The sequence below is a fragment of the Erinaceus europaeus genome, chromosome 8 (genome assembly GCF_950295315.1).
Source record: "Erinaceus europaeus chromosome 8, mEriEur2.1, whole genome shotgun sequence".
Taxonomy (NCBI): Eukaryota; Metazoa; Chordata; class Mammalia; order Eulipotyphla; family Erinaceidae; genus Erinaceus; species Erinaceus europaeus.
Genome location: NC_080169.1, coordinates 75619153 through 75639234, shown reverse-complemented (window position 1 = coordinate 75639234; position 20082 = coordinate 75619153). Strand labels below are relative to the sequence as shown.

The window sequence follows — 20082 nt, the reverse complement described above, 5'->3', positions numbered from 1 at the left end:
CATGAAGGTTAAAAAACTGTGGTACCACATCTTCCTAAGCACCTGACCAACCAAAAAAAGCTATTGAAATACATCAACCCAGAATGAAAAACTGTTTCTCTGCTATAGTACTGAGTTAATAATACCCGTTTCTATCTCAACTGGAAATTCTACATTCCACTTTCTCACCCCATAGCATTCCTTGCATGTGTGAGGCACTAGGTTTGACACCCCCCACCCCCCGCCCCAGTACTGTCTCTGGCTTAGAGGTGCTCTTCTTTACCTCACTCCCTCTCCCATAGAATGTATCTTTAACAGTAAACAAGGGCACTGAGTATTGAGATTACTTTGCCTTATAAAGGATGGTATTAAAACACTGGGTTTTAACATATATTGAGAAACAGAATCAATGAAAAGTTGTAGAGGTTATTCAACATTTGCTGCAACATGCCAGTATTGTTTCTGGAGATAAGTCAAGATAATGTTTTAAGCAACTATTGATTGAAACCTACTGAATTGGTTCTTTTCCTTTTCCAACAGTCAGGATTTAAACGTTTTTGTTCTTCAGCCAAAGCCTTTGCTTCTAATGTATACATCCTCCTCTCTTCATTCTTCATTTTCTTCCACCTGTCACCAAGGATCACGCTTATGGCTCTATAAGATAAATATTTACACAGTGATGAAGACAAGAACATTTCTCTCTACCCCACTCCCTCCCTTTCTCAGCCACAGCATTGCTCAGCTCTGGTTTCTACTGGTGTTGGGGATCAAATAAGGAACCTTAACTGCTTCAGGCACTGAAAGTCTTTTTAATCACACTATCTCTGGCCCCTAAAGGCAAGAATTTCTCATAAAACTCAATGTCAAATTCATTTACGTCAGGATAGAATTCAAGTTAGAAGACAAAAGTTTTGTCCAGCATAAAGGGAAAGGTCAAGGTTGCAGTAGTCATTCCAGTAAAATCCTCAGTGACATAGTTCATTCATCATAATCTTGGCAGTTAAAATCTTATGGAATGTCAGTATTTCCAGTTGTGAAAGGACATGGCAAATAGTTGAACAATACTGCATGCTCTATAAAACTTAGTCTAAAGAATTATTTTAAATTACCACTGTATGTATTATAGTATATTTATTTATTTAAGATAGTTAAGTGGCCTGGGAAGTGGCACAGTGGGTAGGGCACTGAGTTTGAAGCCCCAAGTTCAATCCCTGGTATCTGTATGCTAGAGTGATGTTCAGGCTCTCTTTCCCTCTCATTAATAAATAAATCTTTCTTTAAAAAAATCAAACATGGTCAGGGAAGACAACATAATGGTTATGCAAACAGACTCTCATGCCTGAGGCTCCTAAGTCCCAGGTTCAATCCCCCGCACCACCATAAGCCAGAGTTGAGCAGTGCTCTGGTGTTTGTGTCTCTCTCTTCATCTCTCTCAAAAATAAAATTAATTAAAAAAATCTTTAAAAAAAATCAAACATGTTAAAGAAGACAATGCTTAATGTTATCAGTATATAATTTTTAAATTAAATCTTTATCTGTTGGATAGAGACAGTCAGAAATTGAGAGGGAAGGGGGGGGATGATAGAGAGGGAGAGAGACAGACACCTGCCACACTGCTTCACCACTTGTGAAGCTTTCCCCCTGCAGGCGGGGACCAGGGGCTCAAACTTGGGTCCTTGAGCACTATAACGTGCACCACCACCTGGCCCCAGTGTTTTCACTTTGTATTGAGAATTTGTTCTTACTTTCTCTCTGAACCTCTAAATTCCATACCTCTAAATTCAACAGTTATTATAAAGTCTTTATTTTTAATTATATCTTTACTAGGTAAGAGACAGCTAGAAATCGAGAGTTATGGGGGAGACAGAGAGACACGACACCTGCAGCACTGCCTTACTACTTGTGAAGCTTTTCCCCCTGCAGGTGGGGGCTGGGGACTCAAACCTGGGTCCTTGTGCATTGTAAAATGTACGTTCAGGGAGCTGGGCGGTAGCGCAGCAGGCTAAGCGCAGGTGGTGCAAAGCACAAGAACCGGCTTAAGAATCCCAGTTTGAGCCCCCGGCTCCCCACTTTCACAGGCAGTGAAGCAGGTCTGCAGGTGTGTATCTTTCTCTCCCTGTCTTCCCCTCCTCTCTTTTTCTCTCTGTCTTATCTAACAATGATGGTATCAATGACAATAATAACTACAACAATAAAACAAGGGCAACAAAAGGGAATAAATATTTAAAAAATGTACAATCAGGTGTGTCACCTGATTTTCAAAGGGAAAGAAGTCAAGCTGTAAGATACAAATCTGAAGTTATTTCTTATTCACAAATATCATTTGCTCCAAACAAAAGGATGGAAGGACTGCACCACCTACATACAATTTACTTTACAATGACTGATATGAAAGCTAGAGGTATCCAACTGCACTTGATAGGAAGAGTAACTACAAAAGTAACTCTACTAAATTACATTTTTCTTTATACTGATATCTTCAATTCTCAAATTAGATATGCAAAGGCTCAGGTCTCATAAAATAATTCTCTTTTAAATTAAGTTCCTGATACATTCAAACCTGTCCATGGCAAGTCATCTGACTTCTATCAAGGGTAAAGGAAGTAGTAGTTTCTGATTGTCAGGGAAGTAGAAAGACATTAGAAGGTAACTTTAAGGGAGTCGGGCGGTAGCGCAGCGGGTTAAGCACACGTGGCGCAAAGCGCAAGGACCGCCGTAAGGATCCCGGTTGCAGCCCCGGCTCCCCACCTGCAGGGGAGTCGCTTCACAGGCGGTGAAGCAGGTCTGCAGGTGTCTGTCTTTCTCTCCCCCTCTCTGTCTTCCCCTCCTCTCTCCATCTCTCTCTGTCCTATCCAACAATGACGACATCAGTAACAACAAAAATAATAACTACAACAACGAAACAATAAGCGCAACAAAAGGGACTAAATAAATACAACAAAAATAAAAAAAAATAAGAAGGTAACTTTAATATGTAGAGAACTTGATTTTGGAGGGACTGAACAGTAGAGGACTCTGTGATGAGGTGATAGCAGAGTAGGAAGAACTAGAATTAGATTTTATTCCTGAGCTCTGTAGACAGCACCTTTAGTTTAGCCTTTTGATAAATCTGGCAGTTATTATAAAATGCCGATTTTCTTTCTTGCTTCCAGGGTTATTGCTGGGGCTCAGTGCCTGTACTACGAATCCAATGCTCCTGGAGGCCATTTTCCCTCTTTTGTTGCCCTTGCTGTTGTTAATTATATTGTTGCCACTGCTGTTACTGCTAGATAAGACAGAGATATCGAGAGAGATGGGGAAGACAGAGAGTGGGAGAGAAAGATAAGACACCTGCAGATGTGTTTCACCACTTGTGAAGTGATCCTCCTGCAGGTAGGGATCCAGGGGCTCAAACCAGGATCCTTCCACCGGTCTTTGGGTTTTGCACCATTTGTGCTTAACCCGCTGCGCTACCACCTGGCCCCCAAAATGCTAACGTTTATATATTCTGCAGTACAATATTTGTAAAGTAAGTATATCCTTAGGAATCTTACATAATAAATAGTTCATTTGGATAGTGTGCTTTTACTATGTGGACAAACCAGGTTTGAGCCCAGCCACCACCACATTGGGCAATGGGTTAAGCGCATGTGGGCAGTAGAGCAGCAGGTTAAGCACACATGGCGCGAAACACAAGGGCCGCCTAAGGATCCCGGTTCCAGCCCCCGGCTCCCCACCTGCAGGGGAGTCGCTTCACAGGCGGTGAAGCAGGTCTGCAGGTGTCTATCTTTCTTTTCCCCTCTCTGTCTTCCCCTCCTCTCTCCATTTCTCTCTGTCCTATCCAACAACGAACAACATCAACAATGGTAATAATAATAACCACGAGGCTACAACAGGGCAACAAAAAGGGGGAAAAAATGGCCTCCAGGAGCGGTGGATTCATGGTGCAGGCACCGAGCCCAGCAATAACCCTGGAGGAAAAAAAAAAAAAAGAAAGCTTTGGTGCTGTGACTTTCCTCCCCACTTTTCTTTCTCTGCCACTCTTAAAAAATCTCACACAAGTGTGAATCTTTTCTATAAAGACAAAACTGTCAATCTTCCAGAATAACTGTGACTTTTAAAATTAAGACAATACTATTATTGTAGAAAGCAGATAATTACTTAGATATCCCAACTTTCTATGTAGTATTAATGTTATTAAAAATTTAAACATTACCCTAAACCTTTCACTTGAAGCTTTTTGCTCAAAGTCAGCCTAATAAGTTTTCTGCTTAAGATAATAAAAGCTATTGAATATATTTAGTTATATCAGTTACTGTGAACTACAGTTTATAAATGTACCTGTTGTCTTTCCCTGGATACATCTGAGTATATTCAACTCTGTATTTTTTGGCAAAAAGCATGAAGGCATTCATTGGTCTTTTGCACTTGTTAGGAGAAGTGGCATTCACAGTCCCTGAGCTGTGATTTTTGACAGCTTTAGCACATAAAGAATCGGAAGAGATCTGTGATGACCCAGGTGAGCCACAGTTTTTACTGAATCCAGATCTTGCAAAGTCTTGACCTCCAGGTCCTCCACAAGACAAAGATGCACGACGCTGACGAGCCATACTACTCAGCACGTAGACTGCTGAAGAGTCCAGAGGCGTAAAGTCATAGCTAAAAGAAATAATGAAAATAACATGATTTTACTTCAACCTAGACTTTATCATTTTCAAAAAGAGGATTTTTACAAAACTCTTAACACCTAATTATACATTTCCTTTATTATGCTACCAACATAACTGCCATTGATAGAGTTGCATGTTAAGATGAAAGTTCAACTGTGCACTGGCTAAAATTATTTTTAAAAAACTACAATGAGTACAAATAAAAAAACCAAAAACTTGTATCACTGTTAGTGGAAATACAAACTGGTACAGCATCTTTGAAAGATTATATGGAGAGCCCTTAAATATAAATGGAATTACTTATGATCCAGCAAAACTACTCTTAGGCATTTATCTAAAGGACATGGAAACACTAATTCAAAGGGACATGTGCACCTCTATGTTCATAGTTGCATTATTCACAATAGCCAAAGAGTGGAAGCAGCCTAAATGTCCACTGACAAATGACTGGCTAAAGAAGTTATGGGATGGATATATATATATATATATATATGTATTTATTACTCTGAAAAAGATGATATCCTGTACTTTGGAATTGGATGTGATCATGCTTAACAAAATAAGTAGAAGATGAAAAACAACTAATGGGGGTGGTTGTAGTCATGTGGAAGCTAGAGAACTGATACACATGAACATGCAAAAAAAAAAAAAAAAAAACAGCACACAAACTGTCTCCAAGAGTTTGAGAGAACTAAGAATGGTTGGGGCACAGAACTCCAGTATGGAACTATACCCTGCAATCTTAAAATCCTGTAAACCACTATGAATCACAGATTTTAAAAATGGCTTGGTATGGTAGAGGGTCAGGGGGTAGGGACTTAAGAGCTTTCTAGAGAATTCACTGTACTTTACATAATCTACTTATAAGTCAACTCCAGACTTCACATAATTCTATCTTTTATATTCACTTTTTGACAAATTTTATAATCTGGGTTACTAACCTCTAAAAGCATAAAACTATAAAATAAAGAAATTTAAAATTCCTTGTAACTTAGGTCATTTGTTTAGTTACTAACAGTTATACATATATTAGTCTCCCCAAAAGGTCATCCACGTAATACAGCCAGAAAACAGTCAAATGAAAACTCACAGGAAAGGCTGTATTTTCTTTGTTATGTTCAAATCTATAAATGCATAGAAATAAGCATATATAATTTCTTAACTAACTGGCATAGTGACTGTCTTTTTTATGAAAGGCTAAGGAAGATAGTGTTATGGTCCCAAGGACAAGGCAACTATGAGATCCAACTCAAATCTATCCACCTACAATATAGATTTCCTCATTAATAGTCATGGTACTTCATGTTGCCACTGGCTTATAACCTCAAACTAAACAAATAATCACCAGATTAGGTGAAAACTAAAGCAATGTAGATTGCAGACTAAAGATATATATATCCTCCTTTGTCCCAACTTTGTTAATTCCTTTTTCTTTTACATTTACTTGTTCCCACCAATCATGCATGCTGCCTGCCCAGTAAGGTGTATGTGGCCAGTTCCTGATTAAAACCTCTGAGTGCTAAGTGTACAATGAGCTTTCACATCTCCCCACTAAGAGGGAAATTAAGATGCACTCAGTGACTACTAGGGAAGGACTCCTAGAAACCTAGTTTTCCCCCAGCTTCATCCCTTGCTTTTTCTTTCCCTGATTTTGCTTTGTATCCTTTCACACCAAGAAATCTGAAACATGTATATGGATATATTCTGTATCCAGTGATTCTTCCCAATTAATCACTAAACCTGGAGGAAATCTTGGGGCTCTCTGACATAAATGTATAACATGTACTCTATGAACTATGTAACGATTGCATACTAAGTGTAATTAGTTATGATTTTATCAGCAATATCTACAAAGATGTGATCCAGTACAAATGGAGTTACCGAATATTTTTAATGCTTAATTAACATAGGTATACCTTATCATTTTTACCACCATAGTTATCACTGGAACTCAGTTCCTGCACACGAACTCCACCACTCCTGGTGATTTTTTTTTCGTCCTTTTTCAAATTTTATTTTATGATAGAGACAGTGAACAGATGGATAAAGGGAGAGATGAGAGAAAAAGAGAAATACCTGCAGCCTATTTTACTGCCTGTAAAGCTTCCCCCAGGAAGGCACTGGGGGCTTGAACCTGAGTCCTTGCACATGGTAACATGATATACTGAACATTTCTAAAATTGATCTATGTTTGAAATACACAGCTAAGGCTCATTTTCCATTGCTAAGAATTCTACTGCACTAGAGTAGTAAAATAGCTCATTTGGGTAGTGTACTATCTTGCCATGTTACAGGAACCAGGTTCGAGCCTGGACCTCATCATCCTGAAGGAAATTTTGGTCTCTTTCACTCTATTATCTATTAAATAAATAAAAGGAGTTTCACTGCATCACAATTTTTGTCAGTGAGTAGTGACATTATGTACTTGATCACGCATGTACTAGTAAATTTCTTTCAAGAATTTACTTCCCTAACGTATTCATAACAGAACTGCTGATATTCAGTGTTACCAGATAAAATCGTTTTTCAATATTTTTGCATTAGTGTGTACTCTTATGAAGAGTTATCAGTGGTTTACATCCTAATACTTAATATTAGATCATAAAATTTTATCATTTCCCTACAGTTTTTAGAGCATATATAAGAATAGTAATAATAAAAAAAAAAAGTCTCTAATCTTTTAACTGTGTGTGTTTAAGCAGCACTATAGAGTAAGTTTGGGACTCTGTGTGAACACTGTACCAGTGAGTGGTTTCCAACGCTCAATTTTTTATTCTTATATAGAGAAAGAGAGCAAACACCTTAATAACACACACTGCCCCAGCCCTTGTACACATATCAGTGCTGTCTACTATGGTGGTTGCAGTAGAGTGCCAGGGCTCTAACCTAGGGCCTAGCACATGGGAAGGCATGCACTTTACTGGGTAAGTTATCTCCTGCTCCCAATCTTGTAGGCCTGTGCCATACCCTGTGCTAGCTGTTGTTTATTTTCTTTCTCTCTTTCTTCCTTTCTTTCCCTTTCTTTCTTTCTTTCTTTCTTTCTTTCTTATATAACCTCAACCTAACTTTATTTGAAATACTTAATACTTTTAATTACATATATACTTCCTCTAAAGTAGTTGGTTATAATTTTCTAGTCCTTAAGGGTCTAATATAAATATTTGACAGCTAAAGGAGAAAAAAAACAAGATTCCAACTTTACCTTTTAAATGTATCAAAAACACCTGAATCATCAAAATTAATGGCATCGGGGTGTCCAGGAGGTAGGCATACATCACCAATATGTATTTCACAACATGGAATGCCATGCTGTACCACAGTCAAGCTTGGATAAAATGATGACCAACCTAAAGGTAAATCAAATGAAAGTTTCATAAAGGATGGGGATTGACAGAAAGCATCCTTTTACTATAGCATACATACCATTTCTGAGTCTTAGAAAACTATTACTGAACAAAAGTTCCAAGATATTTTCTTTTTTTTTTCCCTCCAGGGTTATTGCTGGGCTCAGTGCCTGCACCATGAATCCACCGCTCCTGGAGGCCATTTTTCCCCTTTTTGTTGCCCTTGTTGTTGTAGCCTCGTTGTGGTTATTATTATTACCATTGTTGATGTTGTTCATTGTTGGATAGGACAGAGAAATGGAGAGAGGAAGGGAAGACAGAGAGGGAGAGAGAAAGACAGATACCTGCAGACCTGCTTCACCGCCTATGAAGCGACTCCCCTGCAGCTGGGAAGCCGGGGGCTCGAACCAGGATCCTTACGCTGGTCCTTGCGCTTTGCGCCATGTGCGCTTAACCCACTGCACCACCGCCTGACCCCCCCCCCCAAGATATTTTCTAACACAAGTCATGTTTACAATAAAAAAGCAATTAACAGTTGACCCCTGAACAGCTAATAGCTGGGGTTCCTATTGTGCATCTGAAAACCCCTATATGAACTGATAGCTGGTCCTCCATATAAGCAGTATTACACTCAGACTCCGCCAGCTGACTCCATAAACAAGGAACTCACAGATACACACCACTCCCAAGCAGCTATTCCAGGGAAGAATATTTTTCAAATAATACAGAAGTTCTCCATAACTTTTTTTTTTGGTGGAACCAGAGCCTCAAAGGATACACAGTTGCACTGTTTCCAGGACAATTATTTCATTCAGGTAGGACAGGGAGAAAAACCACAGCACCAAAGCTACTCCTGGCACTGTGGCAACTGATATGTACTATTTGGGCTCAGGCCTGGGCCTCACATATAACAAGACTCTTTGGGCTCTCCAAAACTATTTAAATATTTTACTCATATGGAGATTCTATTAGTACTTCCAAAAATCTATAGGATACTGGTAGATGATGACTGAAGCCATGAACTATGCTTCATGTAAATGGCTCTGAAAGGTGACTGAGGTATGCATAGCACATCTGCTTTCCTAAGCCAGAATGCCATTCACTAGAATATTCCATTCCCCAAACTATGTCCAGATAACAGAGAGCTTAATATAGTATGCTACATGAACCTAAAAGTTGTCCATACTATCAAGAAGTATAACTCCAATTAATTACTGCTATGTATTAAGCAGCATTAGGTATTAGCATAAACTATTTCCTACGGAAGTTATATTTAGCTTGAGAGGCATTTTCCTTCAAATTTCTTGTTTAATCACCAGAAATTATGTATGAAACACAATTACATATTGAAGACTTCTTTTAACTATTACTACAAATCCCAAGTTAAAGCCCTACCTTTATTTTTAACATAGAAAGGGTGGTCCAGTTTACACTCTACAGTAAGTAAGCCATCTTCCACTGTACCAGGATCAAAAGTCAACTTCAGTACAGACTCGCCAAATGATACACTTTCTTCGTGTGATAACAACTTCAGACCATCAGAACCATAGCCCTGAAAATATAGAGTGAATGAATTGGCAATGTTCAATCCAACATGCTGTGAAGCTCCTATTACATGCAGGACTTTGACAAGACAGGGTTCCAATCTTTAAGGAGCTTTCAAATGAATAGTAAAAAAAGCACATATACCAATCACTAGAATGTAAGGCAGACTGAAACAAGGACCTTTGTTCAAATTTAAATAATGCAGATGGGTATAATAACTGGTGGGAATTATTCCAAAATGTGTGTATGTGTATGTGTAACTACTTCACCACCTGTGAAGCGACTCCCCTGCAGATGGGGAACCAGGGGCTCGAACTGGGATGCTTAAGCTGGTCCTTGCGCTTTGCGCCACGTGCGCTTAACCTGCTGTGCTACTGCCCAGTTCCCTATTCCAAAATATATTACTATACAGCAAGCTAACCAATGAGTAGTCACAAATCTTTTAACTCAAATAAAAGATACCATTCAAATATAAAAGTAGACAATACTCCTATAGGTTTACAAATCTTGTTTCGTATCAAGAAATCTGAGAAATTTTAAGAATTTTAAACAAACCTTGTGAGTGCCCATTTGAAGATCTTCCTCATTATCACATCCTTCGTTTCTAGCAAAATCTTCAACGTCCTGCCACTCCTTATTGCTTCCCTTGTGAAAACACAGCCGTGTGCCTGATGTTGAAGTAAAAAATATTAGGTATGTGACAGCTGTGCTACATAAGCTATTAAAAAACAAAATAAACAACAACAAAAAAGTCCCCTGCCTTACCCCCCCCCTTTTTTTTACCTTTCAAAAAGCAGTGCCAGGAAGTTGAAGGCCAGGAATTGCACCATCCCAAATCATCATCATCTGAGAGGGAGGACATGCAAAAAATACCAGATTCTGACTCACTGTTTGCCTATAGAGAGAAAAAAAATTTTAAACTTTTCAACTTTTAACCTATTTCATTGGTATCTGATTGATTGAGCTCTTGTTATTAATTTAAGCATAAGATATAATACTTGTGGGTCCAGGAGGCAGCACAGTGAAAATATATATATAATATAAATATATTAAAAAATACATTAAATTTATATATTATAAAACTTTAAATTGTCTAAATATATGTTGTCACTGCTAATAAACTTTTTTGATAGGAGAGAAACTGAGAGAGGAGGAAAAGTAGGAAAGGGAAGAAAGACATTTGCAGCACTCCTACAGGTGAGAACCCAGGGTGGTCACACATGGTAATGTGTGCTCTCAACCAGGTGCACCACCATTCAGCCCCAGTAGTGAACTGTCTTAACACATAATAGTGCTCTGCATAACATAATCTAACCCAGGCAGCAAGACAGCTCACATGGAAGGGTATCTGTTTTGCCATATGCAAACTAGGTTCAAGCCTGGCCCCACTGTACTGGAAGAACCTTTGGCGCTATGGTCTCTTTCCCTCTCTCCCGCTGTTCCCCTCTTAATTGTGTGTGTATGGGGGGGCGGGGGCGGTGGACGACAGTGTGGTGAAGCCCCAGTGACTGGGGTGGGGGGAATCCAGAATAGTAACAGAAAAATAAGGCACACTATTTCTCATCAGTCTGTGCTTTGTTTCAAAGAATTTCAGAGAGAAGGAAATTAATATACTGCAACTACTGCGCAAATTGTGTAAAAATTTATTGTCATAAACTCACTCTTTCATGTCTGACTGGTGTTTCCTCCTTCCAGTGGTGATGAGGGAAGGCAGGCTCACTCTTAGAAGAAGAGGACACTGGTGGAGGACGTGCATAGGAATGTAAACTTTTGCTAGTAGCAATGATGTGTACAGGAGATGATCTAAAACAAAGAAGCAGTTTTAGTCTGAAGTCCCTAAGGATCTTTCTTTTTGCTAAGAACTTCATAATCAAAATACCAATTATTACACATAAGGCACTAAAGGGAAAACATCAGTAATGAAATTTAATTTGTAATAGGCTAATCCTTGAGTAAACTTCTTAACCAAGCCTTCTGCACAAATTTTGAATACAATTTCTTCCAGACTTGATAATATATTTACAATTCTAAATTAGTGTTTCACTTATCTTTATAATCAGTTAAGTATATATAAATGTGTTTATTTCCACTCATAAAGGTATGAATACAGCTATGTAAGGATCCCTCCTCCTGTCTTCTATTTTGATGTACTCAGCAAGTCTCAGTATTAACAGCGATCTAAGTTTAATGTGAACAGTGATAGCTATCTTTCCACCATCAATACATAAGCAGACAGACAGAAGAACGACTTTACGTAAAAATACATAAAACACTCTATTTTATATTTTAACTCCTTTTAAGTGGACTTTATTTCCTAATGCAAGCTTATTGCAAAGGATTTATAGGTAATTGATGGTTACTCCCAGGATCACCTTTAAAAATGTTACTTCTACCCTTATCCCCTCAAAAGTTTTTTCACTACAAAATGGTTTCTTCAGACTGTAGGAACATAGTAAGAACTGTACCACCTTACAAAAAGATCAGCAATTCATGCAAGAGATGATACTAAGAAACAAGCTCATAAGGATGACAGGTAATGTGAATTAAGTCAGGTATTTGGAAAGCAGCATAAAGATTACAAAATCTATGGGAGATGGAGTGTGTGTGGGGAAGAGTACAAGTCCTGGAAAAAAGATGAGGACCTAGTGGGGGTTGTATTGTTATGTGGAAAACTGAGAAATGCTATGCATGTACAAACTATTGTATTTACTGCTGACTGTAAAACACTAATCCCCCAATAAAGAAATTTTTTAAAAAATCTAGGAGCAAGAAAAAAAATCCACCTGAAGGTCCCACACCATTATATCGTTATCTCTTTAAAAAAACAATTAGGAACACTGTCCTTAACCAAAGGATATTAATGTATTAATCATATCTATATTTATTTTTTTTGTCTTTTTTTTTTTTTTTAAAGATTTTACTTATTTATGAGAAAGAGAGGAGAGAGAAAGAGACATCACATGCTTGAGAGTCCAAAGCTTTACCACTGCACCACCTCCTGGACCACTGTCTTTTTTTTTTTTTTTTTAACCAGAGCTCTGTCTTATGGTGGTTCTGCGGATTCAACCTAGGAACTCAGTGCCTCAAGCATTAAAGTCATTCTCATAAAACCATTATGCTGTCTCCTCAGTCCAACCTTCTTTAAAAGGGAAGATGAGTAACTTTCCAATTCTGCAAAAGCTTTCCAATTCTCCCCTTTATAGATGGTACAATTTTTAAATGAGCATCTAATGAAACTGTACTTTGTATATCACTTCTAAATTTTCTTTTTCTTTTTTTATTTTTTCCCTTTTGTTGCCCTTGTTATCGTCGTTATTGTTGGATAGGACAGAGAGAGATCGAGAGCGAAGACAGAGGGGGAGAGAAAGGTAAGACACCTGCAGACCTGCTTCATGCCTGTGAAGGGAACCCCCTCCCCTGCAGGTGAGGAACTGGGGGCTCGAACCGGGGTCCTTACGCCAGTCTTTGCACTTTGTGCCATGTGAGCTTATCCCACTGTGCCACTGCCCAGCTCCCTGTATATCACTTCTTAAAGTAAAAAAAAAAAATCCTCCAACTTCCATACAGTTTAGCATACTCCAATTAATTTTGGATTCAATGTACAATGACTGAATACTTCATCCTCATCCTTGGTTATACATTTTTGATATTCATGGCCTTTTCCCCCCCCTTTTACTAGAGCACTGCTCAACTTTGGCTTATAGTATTGTGAGGGAGTGAACCTGGAGCCTGGGAGTGTCAGGCATGAAAATCTGTTTGCATGAACATTACTCTCTCTCCCCTACACTAGATATTTATAAAGTACTAGAAAATGGCCTAACTGTTGAAGATCCCCAGGTTTATCCCTGCCTTCATGATATTCAATAAATTAATTTTACCAGTTCTACTACTTAGCCATTTAAAAGACTAATGCACTGTTCTAAAATATAAATGGACTGAACATACTATAAAAATTAGCATGCTAAATGTGTCTAAAATATGAATACCATTGGTCTCATCATCCCTCAATCTATGCAGGGATAGTATAAATTTTACCTGTCCTCAACCCCTCGGTACTGTACAGTTATGACTTCAGACATCCAAAGCTCAATAACTAACACTGTTTAACATTCTACAAGAAGTTGCATGAACAGCCACTGATAAGAGTTAGAAGGCAGGCAAGACAGCAGAGTGTGCCTCTTGGTCTTGTTCCCTAGGAAGAATGGAAGCATAGAAAATGCTGCAGAGAATAAATTGACATCTTTAGAAAGATTCTCCTTTACTTATATTTTTATTTATATTAGTTTTGCTTGTGAAGGGTTTATTCAACTTTTCAAGAACTATGTTATTATTCATTGTAACTTTTCTATGGAACATGAAAAGTATTAGCTCTAAAATAGAAGTGAAGAGAAAAAGAAAGCTCAATAGTAAAATCAGAGTTTTTGCTTTTTAATTACAGCAAAATTCTCAGATGTTGGCTATTAAAAATATAATGAAAACTGGGACAATGAAGGGAGTAGTAACACACTGAAAGGCCAATTTTTCCCCCTGTGGAAATTTCATGAATTCAACAGAGCTTAATTAAATTGAATTTGTTCTTGTCAATACCAATATCTTACTGAATAGCAGAAAAGCAGCCTCTGTGACATGTTGAAAGAAAATCACAACTTCATAACTAAAAATGTTTTATTACTTAACAAAGAATTATTTAACTTAGGGCACTACCAAAATTCCATTATCCCTACATCACCTATCACAGTGGTCTGTCCACCCACATAAGTACCTGAGCATTTTTCTTGCCTACAAACTAAGATATATATCAAAGTCAATATGCATATTATTATCTTATAATTTTAGGGTTAATGAAAACTAATCCACTTAGGTTTCTCTAGGAATGTAGGTTGGAAGCTTTCATAATTTCACAGCAAAACTTTTCTTAAATTCTGGTCTAGGTATGTTAAACAATCATTTTTACCATAGCAGTGCATTCTGTTATTAGCAAACATGAATAACATAATGTCATCTACATATTGTGAAAAGAAATAAACCTAGGCCAAATGAAACCAAAGTGAAGGCTGATAAAAAGTTTGTTAACTACGGTTTTCCAGAAAAACACAAATGTTCATTTCTATACAAAGAAATATGCAATAATAGTATCACTCGGTCTTATTCTTGAGAACTTTAATAAAACATTTACAAATATTTTCACTGTTGTTCTCATCGCTTTTACCAAATTCTCCAACAATGAGCACATACTAAGTAGGACAGTTTTATCAATTCAAGACTAGAAATCTAATTCTAGTGACTTTAAGTTCTCTCAAGTAACTATTTTGATAATTAACAGTATTACTACCCTTAAAACTATTTTTAAAAATCTTTTTGAAAGTAATTTTTATGTAAAAACATAGCCAACATCTTTACCTGTTGTAAAATGAGCACTGCATAAGTGGGCTTTGTGGGCTGGTAGCAATATTAGCTAATTCTGTTAACCAATCCACCTCATTTTCACGGTAAGTATTTTCTGATATTTCTGAGGTATTTTGGTTCCAAGATGATCTTGGATATTCTTGATGGGAAACATCTGAATTTAGCTGGTATATGGCAGATTGGGTAGGATCACTTTGAACAGCCTGAAGTTCAGGAAGGTCATCTGAAAATAAGCACATCCAAAATTATAGAAATAAAATGATAAAAGAATAATATTATAATTACACAAGTTCTCAAATACGTTTAATCCTATGAAAAGAACAAATTAAAAATGCTTTTCTTTTTTAGTTTCTTTACTGGGGGATTAATGGTTTACAGTCCACAGTAAAATACAATAGTTTGTACATGCATAACATTTCCACATAACAATATAACCCCCACTAGGTAAAAATACTTTACTTTTTGACACAAAAAAATTGAAAGGGGAAAGAGACACCTACAGAACTGTTTCTTGCTAAACTGGGTACACTGTGGAGGTCTTTTAACTACTTTTTAAAGTATATATATATATAAATATATATATTTATAAGTGAGAAAAAGACCAGAGCAAAAGTCCTCCCTAACATATGTGGTACCAAGCAATGAACCTGAGACCACACTGCTGCAAGTCTGGCACTCTACTGTTAAGCATCTCCCTAGCCAAAAAACTATTTTAAGTTGAAACTATTAACAGATGGTACAAGTCTTTGACACACTAAGTTCCTAACTTCCTCCTAGAAACTGAAATATGCTGGTGGAGAATCCAGTATCTGACTAAAATTGTATTGATTGCACAATAGCAATCATTACTCAGTGAATAATAACAGGGTCCAGACAAACTTTTGACATTCAAATAGATTATGTCCTGGGGCTAGGGAAGTAAGCTCACCTGGGAAGGCACTTGCTTTTGTCATGTACACAACCCAGACTCAAGCCTAGCCCCCACCATACTGGGAAAGCTTTGGTCCTGTGATCTTTCCCTTTGTTCCTCTGTCTCTGTCTACCTGAAAAAGTTAGGCTGGAGTGGTGAAGCCCTGGCAATGATTTAGAGAGAGAGAGAGACAGACAGACAGACACACACACACACACACAGGTTGGGGGAATGAACAGATCATCCAGCACTATTGGAAACAGCTCACCTGGGGGAACACCTGCTTTGCCATGAACCCAAGTTTGAACCCAGCCCCCCGTCCAGCATGGAGGAAGTTTTGGTGTTCTGTTGTCTTCCTTCCCCCCACTGCCCCCCCCAGTAGTCTGCCCTCTGAAAAACTTGGCCTAGAGTGGTGAAGCCATGGAGACGAGGAGGGGATTATATCCTGTCTTTCAGAAATTCCCAAATAGCAGCTGAACATAATTGGTTTCATCTTTGTAAAATCAGGATAACCCCATCTTCTCACAGACTGTGATCACTAAGGAAAACAGCATACTAAAGGAGAGCAAAGTTCAACTGAAAAGTTGGGCAGTACTCACTGTCAACATCTCAGTGCAACACAATTCCAAACCTTACCTCAAGAAACCCACACACCTCTTACATCACATATAACTTAGCAGTTATTGATGACCACAAAATGTTAGATCAAATGTCAAAAAAGTCCACTGCAATTTCCACATACCAACAAACTGGCCATAAAAGGAGGCCAACCTGCTGAGCTCACTGGGTATTTCATAATTAATGTCTTCTGAAGTCACACAGCATGGTTTCCTTATGATGTTTAATAGTCCAATTTTATTCACAAATTAGGGCAGTTTAGTAAAAAAAAAATTATAAATGAGTCTTATACTGCTTAAATCTATTTGTTTTTAACATTTAAAAATTGGTTTTAAGCAGTATTTTACAAGCATTAGAAAAAAACATCAAAAACTAATGTATAAAACTTCAGGGGGCCAGGTGGTGGCACACCTGGTTGAGTGCACATGTTGCAGTGTGCAGGGAGCTGGGTTCAAGCCCCCAGTCACCACCTGCAGGGGAAAAGCTTCACAAGTGGTGAACCAGTGCTGTAGGTATCTGTCTCTCTTCCTCTCCCCCACCCCAATTTCTGGCTGGCTCTATCCAATTAATAATGATAGTTAAAAATTTTTAAAAACAGAGATAGTTTTTAAAAAATAAATAAAACTTCAGTGCTTCAGTAGTTCAAGATAGGTGGTAAAGCTTGCTAAACACTAAAATCAATCCAAACCTCAATGAAGTGCCTTAGAAACTTTTCATTGCATTTACCAAGCTCCATATGCTCATCACAGGAATTGTATCCAGGTGACGATGGCAAGTTTTCATTACACTGCAGCAACTCCAATGAGTCATTCATTCCTGAAGTTCTCTTGTCCATTACCAGCAAGAGTTTCTGTACTGCATTAGGCATCTGATTTGTCTTCACTTCCCACACCATGTTATTATGGTGCTCTGACTTAAAAGTAACATAAGAAAAAAAAAGTCAAGTCATGTGATTTGGAAATTGGTTAAGTAACAACATCATTCAAGTACATCACAATGTTGTATCTTTAGTTTAATCGCGCATTCCTATTTTTACCCCCCCCCCAGGACCCAAATTCTTTAAACCAGGACAATTCCATTATATCTGGGCTACAATTTAGGAAGCAGATAGCATAGTGGTTATGTAAAGAGACTCTCTTGTCCAAGACTCCAAAGTCCCAGGTTCAATCCCCTGCATAACTATAAGCCAGCGCTGAGCAGTGTTCTGATAAAAAAATATATATGTATATATTAACACAACTGTTTGCAGTTCTTTAATTTAGCATCTCTTTCAGATCCAACTACTAAAAAGCAAACAGCTTTTGCTTGCATGTTCAAATTTCAAAAGAAAATAGTTCCTCAGACTGAAGAGAAATTGAATAAGTGTTTTTTTTTTTGAGATTCTATTTAGCAAGTATGTGGTATTTCCTATCTTCTGAAAGCAAATTTATTAATACACGTAAACTCACATTTTTCAAACACATGTTCAAGTCACTTATTTAAAAAGGTTTTTTGTTTGTTTGTTTAGTTTTTGTGTAAGATAGAACAGAGTACTACTCTGTCCTTTATGATGTTAAGTGAATCCAGTGCCTCCAACAAATGCATGTGCTCTACCACTGAGCCACATTCCTGGTTCAATAGTTTCTTAAAATAGCTACATGTTGGACTTACCATAAAAGTAAAAAAGTTCTAAAAATAATGTTCATTGTTTTGCTTTCCATGCCCCCAGGGTTATCTATAGGGTTCGTGTACAACAACTCCACAGATTCTGGTAGCCATCTTTTTCTTTCTTTTTTTTTTTTAAAGAGTTGGAGGATCTTTTTTTATTTTTATTTATAAAAAGGATATACTGACAAAAAACATAAGAGGTGTAAAACTCCACACAATTCCCACCACCAGAATTCTGTATCCCACTCCCTCCCCTGATAGCTTTCCTATTCTTTATCCCCCTGGAAGTATGGACCCAGGGTCATTACGGGGTAAAGAAGGTAGAAGGTCTGGCTTCTGTAATTGCTTCCCCACTGAACATGGGTGTTGGCAGGTCAATCCATACTCCCATCCTGTTTCTCTTTCCCTGGTGGGGTGGGGTTATGGGGAAATGGGGTAGCCATCTTTTTCTTTGCCTGTCTGCCTGCCTGTCTTTAAGAGAGTGAAAGAGGGAAAGAGACACCTGAAAACTGTTCCATCACTTGTGAAGCACCCACACACACAAAGGTGGGAACCTGAATTACTGTGGTTTTTTTTCCCCTTTCCCTTTCAATAGATAGAAACAGAAAGGTAGGAAGAGAGGGAGAGAAAGAGAAAGAAGAGATACAGCTCCATCACTCATTAATGCTCCTCCTATACATGGTACTACCAATTTGGAGGTAGGGGCTGGAACCTTGGTTCTTGGGCATAATAAAATGAGCCTTCTTTTAGGTAAGCTATTTCTTGGTTCTACTCTCAATGAGAATTCAGAACCTATTCATAATAATGTACATCTGTCCTGAATAGGATATTCCATAAAGATGAATTTAGCTACATACTAAAGTACAAAACAAATAGTAAATCCACCTTCATCCAAGCAGAAGGAAGAAAATAATATAGGTTGTGGCCCAGGAGGCAGCACAGCAACTAGATCAACCGACCTGCAAGCATGAGGTCATAATAGCCCTGGCATCATTATACCAGTGATGTTCTACTTCTGTGCCTCTTATCAATAATAAATACATAAAAATAAAATTTTAATTTAAAAAAATTTCAAAAAGGAAAATACTGATTAATACACCAAATCATTTTCCAGCAAGGTTTATCAACTAAATTTTGTTTTGAAAATAAAATACGGTCCTATTATCTTCCTTCAGTGATCAACTAGTAATTTAACATGGGTGACAGCCACCAGATGATGTCACGATTTCTCAGGTGCTGCTTCAAATCTCATGTTTAAAACAGCTCTGAGCTAATATGAATTACACAAATTAGAAAAAGAAATAATATAGCATTCCTCCCAACATCTGTAACTTAAAAGTCAGAACCTCAAACTTAACTGACCAAAAAATGTAGTGAAAAGATATTTACTGGCTAGTTTTCTAAGTCATCACATATTCACTAACACTGACAATTTCTTTTCCTACAAAAGGTTTCTCATAAACCTTTTTTATGATGACATGTTTACCTAACTACAAAATATACAGCCACTATGGGAGAAAAATTACTTATGTTTTTTTATATTTTTTATTTTATCAGTGATTTAATAATGATCGACAAGATTGTGGGATAAGAGTGGTACAATTCCAAAACTAGTCATGTTTTAAACAAAGGAATATAAGAAGTATTTAGATCTTGTTAGCATTTCACCTTATTTATTACAACTTTGGTGTGCTATCTTTTGTTATTTTGGTGTATTATCCAACCAATGTTTCATGTACAGATACCCACAATAAAATGCTTCCTTCTACTTCATAGTAGTTATCACTAGCTCAATATTAAGTTAATAGGCATTTTCCTGCCATTAAAAAAAACTATTTTAATAGTTACTGTTCATCAAAAAAGATTTCAGATTCCTGGACTTGTGGGTGAGTAGCAAGTAACATTTTCTTTGGGTCTTGATACCTATAGCCAAACTGCATTCACTTCAGTGCAAACTCATTTCCTGTCTGTTATTTTTAGGTTA

At 37.6% G+C, this 20082-nt stretch overlaps 1 protein-coding gene across 3 annotated transcripts in view; it reads right to left on the bottom strand.

The window, feature by feature from the left end:
• The window catches only part of HBP1 (HMG-box transcription factor 1), a 30251-nt gene that overhangs the window by 2101 nt on the left and 8068 nt on the right, over window positions 1-20082 (bottom strand). For all 3 annotated transcript variants that reach the window (XM_007528315.2, XM_007528316.2, XM_060196397.1), the window contains 9 exons: window positions 17178-17364; window positions 14918-15146; window positions 11179-11320; window positions 10301-10412; window positions 10073-10185; window positions 9368-9524; window positions 7831-7975; window positions 4300-4617; window positions 492-633 (listed from right to left, as the gene is read on the bottom strand). In XM_007528315.2, coding sequence (XP_007528377.1) covers window positions 492-633; window positions 4300-4617; window positions 7831-7975; window positions 9368-9524; window positions 10073-10185; window positions 10301-10412; window positions 11179-11320; window positions 14918-15146; window positions 17178-17364 — 1545 coding nt within the window. The remainder of the gene's footprint in view (window positions 1-491; window positions 634-4299; window positions 4618-7830; window positions 7976-9367; window positions 9525-10072; window positions 10186-10300; window positions 10413-11178; window positions 11321-14917; window positions 15147-17177; window positions 17365-20082) is intronic.